This window comes from Nicotiana attenuata, chromosome 8 (assembly GCF_001879085.1).
Source record: "Nicotiana attenuata strain UT chromosome 8, NIATTr2, whole genome shotgun sequence".
NCBI lineage: Eukaryota > Viridiplantae > Streptophyta > Magnoliopsida > Solanales > Solanaceae > Nicotiana > Nicotiana attenuata.
This window is the reverse complement of record NC_031996.1, coordinates 27,856,314-27,865,610: the sequence shown is the minus strand read 5'-3', so window position 1 is coordinate 27,865,610 and position 9,297 is coordinate 27,856,314. Positions and strand designations below refer to the sequence as shown.

General features: G+C 32.9%; 1 protein-coding gene across 1 annotated transcript; it reads right to left on the bottom strand.

Moving 5' to 3' along the window:
- On the bottom strand, positions 3,183-6,720 carry LOC109231124 (SPX domain-containing protein 3-like). Its single transcript, XM_019396687.1, has 3 exons — positions 6,305-6,720; positions 4,583-4,748; positions 3,183-3,817 (listed from the first exon to the last, which is right to left on the bottom strand). The coding sequence occupies exons 1-3, from the start codon at positions 6,548-6,550 to the stop codon at positions 3,444-3,446; spliced, it is 786 nt and encodes a 261-aa protein (XP_019252232.1). The 5' UTR covers positions 6,551-6,720; the 3' UTR covers positions 3,183-3,443.

Here is a 9,297-nt window from a genome sequence, read left to right as displayed (position 1 = left end):
TGACCACTCACTCTTTGTTATTATAAAGATAAAACAAATAATGGATAGCACAGCACCAAGCTAGGTTTCATCTCACATCCTATATGAATTAATTCTCCTCAGGTAACTGAATTCAAAGAAAATTTTGTTTCATTTCTTGTCCATGCATGATGCATGTATTCAGGTTGTAGTAGTATTAATTAGTAGTATATACGTACGTGCACTATCTGTCACATGCAAGAACCACATTTTTGAAACTTTTCAATCTATCTGCCTAGAATATTGTATTAACTAATTATTCCTCCTAGAGCTTCAGAAGCTAGCATTTGCAACAAGCAAATTTAAAATTCGATATATATATATATATATATATATATATATATGTGTGTGTGTGTGTGTGTGTGTGTGTAAATTCCATCGTTGAAAACTCTAGCTTGTTAATTTGTTCTGGTTCTTTTTTTTTTTTTTGGCAGCGAGGAAAAGCTGAAATCTCCAGCAAAATGGCACTCGGTTTTCAAAATATTGATATCATCACTTCTGGCAGTGGCAGCACTGAAGTATCAAAGCCAAGGGAAGGACCCTTTTGAAACAAAACCAATAGTGATTTGGTGCTTTCTCATATCAATTTCTCTTTACTGCCTAACAACGCTACTGTTTCTGAAGAATCAACTGTGGTTTTACTGCCGCCTGGCTTTGGCAGCTTTTGGAGCTCTCTCATTAGTCTCTCTACTTTCTCTCTTCCTTCCCTAATTCTTTGCCAGTTCTAGTCCTTTTCTCTGCGTGCTCACTCTTTTACTCAGTAATATAAATCGCATGGACTTTACTAAAGAAGACCATCAACAGGAAATCATTGCGAAATCATCTCAAAGGGAAAATCATGAATGAAGCTCTTCAAGTTGTGTAGTACATAACGGCATGTTCTATATGTGATCTACTTTAAAAGATGAAATACAGATAATGGAAAACAAGCCACCGGAAGTTCTGTAATTTGGTGGTCTAATTATATTATAGTCATTACTGTGAGTGTTAGTTATTATAGCAAGTTCTGCCATTACGATCTTGTTGTTAATTTCCAGAAAACATATATATATATATATATATATATATAGTAGTAATAGTTTATAGTATAAGATATCTTGTATCTCATACAAAGATTATAACAAAGTGTCACGTATAGATGCTTGTCAATGGAGTCACTAGGAGTAATTGTTTTTCTGATGCAGACCACTAAATTTTGTTGCATCGCCAGCAGGGTTAGAGATTCAGGTCTTCAAGAAAATCTCTCTACTTAATTAACTTCACTTCTTCTAACTGTCCTGTCATGCATATTGGAAGCTCAAAAGTCATGACCTCTCTTTTGCAACTACAATTTCTATTCTCTCCATGTAAAGGTCATATTCTGTACTTTAATATAAAGAAACTCTTTTTCTTGATAACATTATTCTTCAATGTTTGGTTTAGCGTCGAATTATATGAGATGAATTTTACTTATATGCACTATCCTATTGTAATAGGTTATTTTATTATTTTCAGGATGAAACAAATACGATTTTACAACAATAGAATAGTACGTGGGTTTACTGCATTAACTTGTAAACTAAACTTACATTGAAGATGCTAAACAACTGGAATGAAATTACCAACAACAACATAGAAGAAGTAGAAAGGGGTGAGAAGAGAGAATTCAAATGGAGATGAGAACACAGAAACTGCAATCACAACTACCTACCCCACTTAGATCTATCCCTAGGTATTTATAATTAATTCACACGATAAAATCAGTTAACTTCTTTGAGGGTTGTTTCACACGTGCACTTCGCCTCTACACAGGTTGAATGTCCACGAGGTTTCCTTCTGAAGTGTCATCTTTGTCAGCGTCCATGTCAGCAGTGTTATTTATAACACAGGATGTTAATTTTATTTATTATAGACAGTTATCTTTTACGTGATTTAATAATATAAGTTTCTTTAAATTGTCACTATATGCGTAGTAAATGGGACGATGGGACGAAAGCAAAGCCAAGAGGCCTAAGCTAGCCCCATAAGTTGTTCTGCAGGAAGCATTAGAAAATAATGGATAATGCAACAAACAAAAAGAATCCGTATATACAGAATTATCTTCACTTAATTATGAAACATCATTTGGTAATTTGAATCAACTCATAAGTTTTCTGCCATACCTATCAAGATGTATTTTAAGAGTTACAAGTTATTTTTTCGCTGTAATTTCTCTGTTCTCATTAATATCAGTATGTAATCAAGTCTCATTCTCACTTCTTACTCCTCAAAACATTATATTAGCAAACAATATCCCCGCACCAAATTAAAGTCCAAACTACTTTTCGTTATTACATATGCCATGAAACCTTTACATTCAACTATATTCCAATAGGAATGATTTACCTTCTATATACTGAAAGTATAGTTTTTTCATACGTATAGTACTTAGTACTAGCATTTTCCATCTCCTCCCAATTAATGTACCAAAGTTAATCAGCAGCAAGTGTTACGTTATGTAGTCAAATAGCTCAAAATTGCAACTCCAGTGCTAATTAGTCATGTCCTTTTCTTGCAAAAGTGGAGCAGAGTTGCAGAAACAGAGGGTTGGAGAGTAGGGACTGGGACCGGGTAAACAAAGCATAAAAAGGGAACCTCACAAAAGCAAGGGCAATAACCAAAATTTTCTTTTTGGCCTTTCTTTGCTCTTAAAATATCTTTAAATTTTGGTTCCCTTTTTATGGAGATTCTTTCAGCCATTTCTTCAAAACTTGAAAAGGGAACTACTTAATTTGGTAATGGAACTTATTCTAATCTTATAATTAGTGATTCAAATTGCCAAAGTAAAAGATGATGGGCGATTGCATGATTTTGATTGATATGAATTGTTGTACGTAGTTGCTCTACTTGAACAGGGCCAAGGGACGTCTTTAAATTGAACCATTTTATTTAAAACTTATCTAATCGTGAGTTATAGCATGAATTCATTCAATCATATGGCAATTGTATATATAGTGACATTATCATGTATAAAGATTTTTAGTCACAATACCACACAAACACAGATAGACCGAATGCATCATGTGTCCCTTTGGGGACATAGATTGGAACGACAAGAGAAGATTATCATGACCCAATAGCATAAGGATGTCACGCACAAATCGAGAAATGATTACATCACAGCATAGCATATGTATACATAAAACTAAGGTGAAAGGACCAACTCATCCTTGTAGGATATGACCAATTCATTCATTTCACGTGTCACGTGAGGATCTACATTAAAATGACTTGCCTACATATAGCATCTCTTTTTTGCTTATATACTACCAACAAAAAGACTAGAGATCATTGCTAAATGACATGTATTTCTCTTCTTTTCTCCAAAAAGGAAAAAAGGCGTGTTACTTGTAATAAATACTGATTGATATATGAGTGTAACATGATATATAACATATCAAAACGTGCTAGGGTATTGCTATGGGAGAATTGAGCTGCAAGGAGTGAGTAACATCAGATTCTGGCAAGTTGAGAGGTGGCAAAGAGAATCGGCCATAAGTAGAGCTGCCTTTTCTGATTTCTTGCATTGTCAAAAGAGCTGCTACTGTGTTCCTAAATATCCCTTCTCCTGCTACTCTTATTGCTTCTCTTTCTCCTAATTGGTTACTTGTTTTTTCTTCACAAGGTGGAAATACTGAATCTATGGTGCTTTCACACTCTTTTACCAGCTTTGAAATAAGATCAGTTGTGAAGAATGGCTGGTGAAGCACCTTCTGTATATAGGGCGAGCGCAGTAATCCACCTGTTCTTTTGTCATACTTCTTCAATATCTTAGCCAACCCTACAAAAATAAGGTGATACAATCAGACCTCTCTAGAGAAGCATCCTTGTATGACAGTCATTCACTATAAAAGTCAAGTTTTTTTCGGAACCGATTTTTATGTTATGTTATAATATATGTCATTTATAACAGCAATTTACTATAGCAGCCAAAAAATATCGGACTAAATAATACTGTTAAAGAGAGGTTTGACTGTAATAAGTTACATTATTAGATAAAATATTCTTGATTTTTGTCTATTTTTTCAGCTTTGAGGGAAATCAAGAGTTCTGCTTTGAGGGAAATCAAGACCTCTTGAATCCTTTCAACATTCTCTAGACATGCTTAAGGTTAATAAATGACTTGATTTACATTTAGGGACTATATTTTGACAATATAAAATAATTTTTACATTATTAGGTCATGATTTAAAAAGATCACTACATGTAACTAACTATCAGTGAAACTAATTAGGAGTACTTGGAGAATAAAGCAGACGACCAGCTTGAACATGTTAAATTAAGCTGACAGTGTAACCGTATGTTCAGGAGGTTACAGGTTTAAGCTGTGGAAATAGATTCTTGCAGAAATAAAGGGGTAACACTGCATATAATGGAGCCTTGTGGTCCGGCCCTTCCCCGGACTCACACATAGCTTAGCGCACCGAACTGCCCCTTTAATGTATAAGTTAAATCGATCCATATATTAGAGGGTTTTTTGCTAGATCAGATATTGGTCATATTGATATTGGAAGAAAATATACAGTGGTGTCCTTTTACAATTTACCTGTGTAGTTAATGTTACTATAGTTCATTAAGAGGACCATTTCACCATGGAAATCAACAATGTATTTTCTGATCATTGCCATTTCCTCTTTGTAATCTGTCTCAGATGGTTGGCTCCCATTTGACCCCCAAGTATCAATTACTTTCCCTATCCTCTGTTGCAACTCCTGCATATATATCAAAAACGAATATTTTACCAATCACTCTTTGTATTATCTGGTGGAATATCCTGAAGTAAGCAATCGAAGACATAAATGCAGAATAATGTGAACTTGTAATCTGATGACCAACTGAAAAAAAAATGCAGTGATTTAAGTTGATACGACGCGTCCAAAATTTTCCCTTTATATACATATTTCTTATTCTATTCTATTTTTTTATTTGTCATTTATCATTAAAAAATGTATCAATATTGGACCAACTTTTTCATCAAAAATTGTATATGAGGCTAATATTTAAAAGTTATTTTTGTTTATAAAAAAAAGAGAGAGAAAAAAAAAGGGAAGAGCTCTGCAAAAGTTTCGGAACAAACAGAGTACAATTAAGATTGTGGCATCTTTGAGCTTATTCCATAAAGATGCTTCGTCCTCTCTTGTGTATATATAACAAGCCTTCTAGAACAAAAGTAGAGTAGGTGGCCTGTGACTACTTTTGGACTAAGTACTAGGTTAGCCAGATTTGGTTTTTCTAACATTTGTTTTTTATGTTAGAAAAAATGACCCGTATAGTCGATTTTAAAATAACAATCAATATATATATATATATATATATATATATATAAAATTGATACACTTGTGAAAATACCGTAATTTCAGCTGTTGGTTAGAAGTGATCTTTGCCATTATCTCATTTGAAGCCCAAAATGATAGGAAATAAATGAAGAAAAGATTAAAAATAAGCAAAACTAAACAAACAGAGGACTATGAGGGTGTTTGGATTGGCTTTTAAGCTGGTCAAATTAGCTTTTTAGCTTTTTTAAAGCTTTTTTTCAGTGTTTGGCAAAGTCAAAAGGTGCTAAAAATAAGTTAAAAACTGCTTAAAACAAGCCAAAAGTAATAAGTTGGGAAATCCCAACTTAGAGGGTGTTTGGTTAAGCTTATAAGCTGGTCAAACTGGTTTATAAGTACTTTTTGGCTTATCTACGCGTTTGGTAAAATTAAAAGTGCTTATAAGTTAAGTGCTTATAAGCCAAAAATAAGCCAAAACTTATCAAATTTCAGCTTATAAGCACTTTAGGTTTGACCAAAATATTTACTATTCTATCCCTAAAATACTTCTTTTTAAAACAAAACTATTTGTATACCCAAATTTTTAGCTGCTTATTATTAATTTCAGGACTTTTATCCAAACACGTAACTGCTTATTTTTTAAATCAGCTTCAACACTTAAAAGTGCTTTTCAGCACATATGCTTATCAGCTACTCTAAATCAGCTAAGCCAAACGGGCTCTTATTGCTTTTTGGCTTAAAAGCTATTTCCGCTGAAAAGCCACTTTTTTTAAACCAATCCAAACGGGCTCTATAAAATAGTTGTAGGACCCACAACTCACTAATGTAGGAATTGAGATTTTTTTTAACACTATCATAAATTTTATTATTATTTCAATAAACAGTTTAGCAATTTTAGACACGCCTAACTCAAACCCCCTTATATTCACCTCACTACAATCACAAAATCAAAAAGGAGGAAGTAATTTTTATGAGTTTGTTAATTGGTGCCATACCTTATGTCGAATAATGAAATCCTCTTCTTGTTCCATAAAGAAAGCATTGAACTTATCAATCTCATTATTCAACAAATACACAAACTCAGCCTCTGCCTTACCATATTCCAAAGACCCACTCATCATTGGTGAAGCAGAAGAAATCAACTTCACCAATTTCTTCAAATCCTTATATGACAAGAACTTGTCACGCCACCCTGGTAATGTTTCTTGAATCTGTTGCTTCAACCTCTTCCCAAATTTCATTTCTATTTTATATATAAGAAAAAAAAAAGCAATACCCTTTGGCCTAAATTTGAGAAAAAAAATGCTACAAAAATGAGAAAATATATATTGAGGGAGAAGAGGAGAATAGTGTGTGTGTAATAAGCAAAAGAAAAGAAGAAGTAGGGGCTGGTTTTTAACAAGTAAAAAAGAAGGAAGTAAGAATATTTAGAAAGCATATGCTTGGCGTGTTGAATGACAGTTTTTGAAAAAGGAAAAAGAAAATTAAATCAAAACGGGGTAGCTGAGGTAAGAGAATTCTCAGCATATTCGTAAATGACTCTTCCTTTTCAACACTATAGTTAATGTGAGAGTCATCTCTCACATGATAGTGATACAGATGAACAAATCACAACCTTGGAATAATTAAGTGGAGTGACGTGGCAAAGATCAAATCAATTGTAGTCAAGGCTGTGACTGTTATATTAGCAAATGGGGTTATGTAATTGGGAATCGGAGAATGGATGATTCTTAGGATTTTGGAATCTTCCGTGGAAGTGCGGGGAAAAGAGAAAACCAAAATTGGGAATATATTTTCTTGGGGTTCTTTATACTCTCTCCGGTCCAAAATAAGTGATTTTTTAATGTTTTCACACAGATTAAGAGATTCACCTTTTAGCATTAAGTAGCAATGAAATTGATCATATTAACCTTTACTATCTCACATAAACACTCCTAACACATATTCCAATATTATTTACTCCAAGGACAATATAGGAAAAAAAATAATTAATTCATTCTTGAAATCTGGGAAAATCACTTATTTTGGACCACAAGAAAAATGCCAAAAAATCACTTATTTTGGACCGGAGTGAGTACTTCATAGGAAATGCTCATTAGTCTAATAGTATACTCTATCCGGTCCACAATAAGTGATTTTTTGGTTGTTTTCACACAGATTAAGAAATTCACTTTTTAACATTAATTAGTAATGAAATTGACCATATTAACCTTTACTATCTTTTCATATAAATATTCCTAACACATACTCCAACACTATTTACTCCAAAGGCAATGTAAGAAAAAATAATTAATTCATTCTTGAAATCATGAAAAAATATCTTATTTTGGACCACAAAAAAGGTCAAAAAATTACTTATTATGATTAGGAGGAAGTAGTCTAAAAAAAATGTAACAAGTGGGGTCTACATATGTACACTGTTCAAAACTTTTTTCGGGACTATTTGGTTGGGGTGACTTTTTCTTGCCTTCAACTTCAAGGATTTCAAGAATTGGACAATTTACAACAAGACTTGTCAAATCCTTTAGTAGTAGTAGTTATACTAATTTTGTTCACCCACATGGAAAAACTTGAAAGTCAAAATTAGATATTAGGCTAGTGAAAAATCGTAATATTACAATTGATTCATTATCTAAATTTCACCTAATTAGTGAAGGTTTAATTTTTCACCTTGTAATTTATTCTCCTCTCCCTGTGTATAGAGGTGTCAGAATTGGCCCAGAAAAATATGATCCCGCCCACCCGCCCAAGGTTAGGCGGGTAATTAAGCCATCCATTTATGAACTTAGTCCATTTTATCCAACTCGTCTCAGCTTATCTAAAGTTGGACTTATTTTAGTCCAAATTGATTCATGAATGACTTTGTCAAAATATCTTTAAAATAATTTTTTTTGCTTATATATTATATATGACCAAAACAAAAGAAATTTTATTTAGAAAATTCATAAGAAAATAACATAGATTAATTAAAGCTTTATATGAGCTGGGCGAGTTGGGCTATGAACCAAATTTTAGCTTATCTTGGCCCAATTCATCACCGCTTAACGTTGTAAAAATAGCATGGGGCGCCCTATTTGGTCGCTCCCTTCTAACTTATACTTGTTTTATTTTTCCGTTTGCATCCGCACATATTTTTTTGTTAAAAGCATTTTAAAAAGACAATTTTGCCCGTCTTTAATAAAAGACTACCGACAAACTACTGGACAAAAATTTAAGCATGTTTAGGCTGAAGTTTTAGCAAATGAACTAAAAAACTTCAGCTTGTTTAGACTGAAGTTTCGGATAAAACTCAGGACAAAACTGTAGACTGCGTTACAAAACTTCAGCATGTTTTGGTATGAAGTTTTAGCGAATGAACTAAATAACTTCAACATGCATTAGCAAAAACTCTTTAGAAAATTACATACTGCAAGACAAAAACTTAAGCATGTTTAGTCAGAAGTTTTAGCAAATAAGCTAAAATACTTAAGCATGTTTTGTCTGAAGTTTTAGCAAATGAACTAAAAAACTTAAGCATGTTTAGTCTGAAATTTTAGCAAATGAACTAAATAACTTCAGCATGCTTAGACTGAAGTTTTAGTAACTGAACTAATAAACTTAAGCATGTTTAGTCTGAAGTTTTAGCAAATGAACTAAATAACTTCAGCATGTTTAGATTGAAGTTTCGGATAAAACTCATGACAAAACTGTAGATTGCAGGATATATAACTTCAGCATGCACTAGCATGAAGTTTTAGCTTCAAGCTATATTAGCATGAAGTTCTAGCTTCAGCGTGAAACAACTTTATGCAAGTGTGATTCTGAAAATAAATCTGGATAAGTTTTAAATTTTTTTGATAAAGCTGCTGAGAGGAGAGGAGGAGATCTTTTTTCACGAATGAGGTTGCAGATCACGCGATTAATGCGTGATGCAGGTTTTATATCTTTTGTCAAGGGTGTAATTGTCATATTATTACGAATTTTTTATCAGCTAGCTACCAAATCAATA

What these genes read in the sequence shown, in the direction of transcription:
- LOC109231124 (XM_019396687.1), bottom strand. Translation starts at nt 6,550, where the DNA reads ATGAAATTTGGGAAGAGGTTGAAGCAACAGATTCAAGAAACATTACCA. An exon ending in ATTTCATTATTCGACATAAG is followed by an intron (nt 4,749 to 6,304) that starts GTATGGCACCAA and finishes ATATATATGCAG; the next exon opens with GAGTTGCAACAGAGGATAGG. An exon ending in TAGTAACATTAACTACACAG is followed by an intron (nt 3,818 to 4,582) that starts GTAAATTGTAAA and finishes TTATTTTTGTAG; the next exon opens with GGTTGGCTAAGATATTGAAG.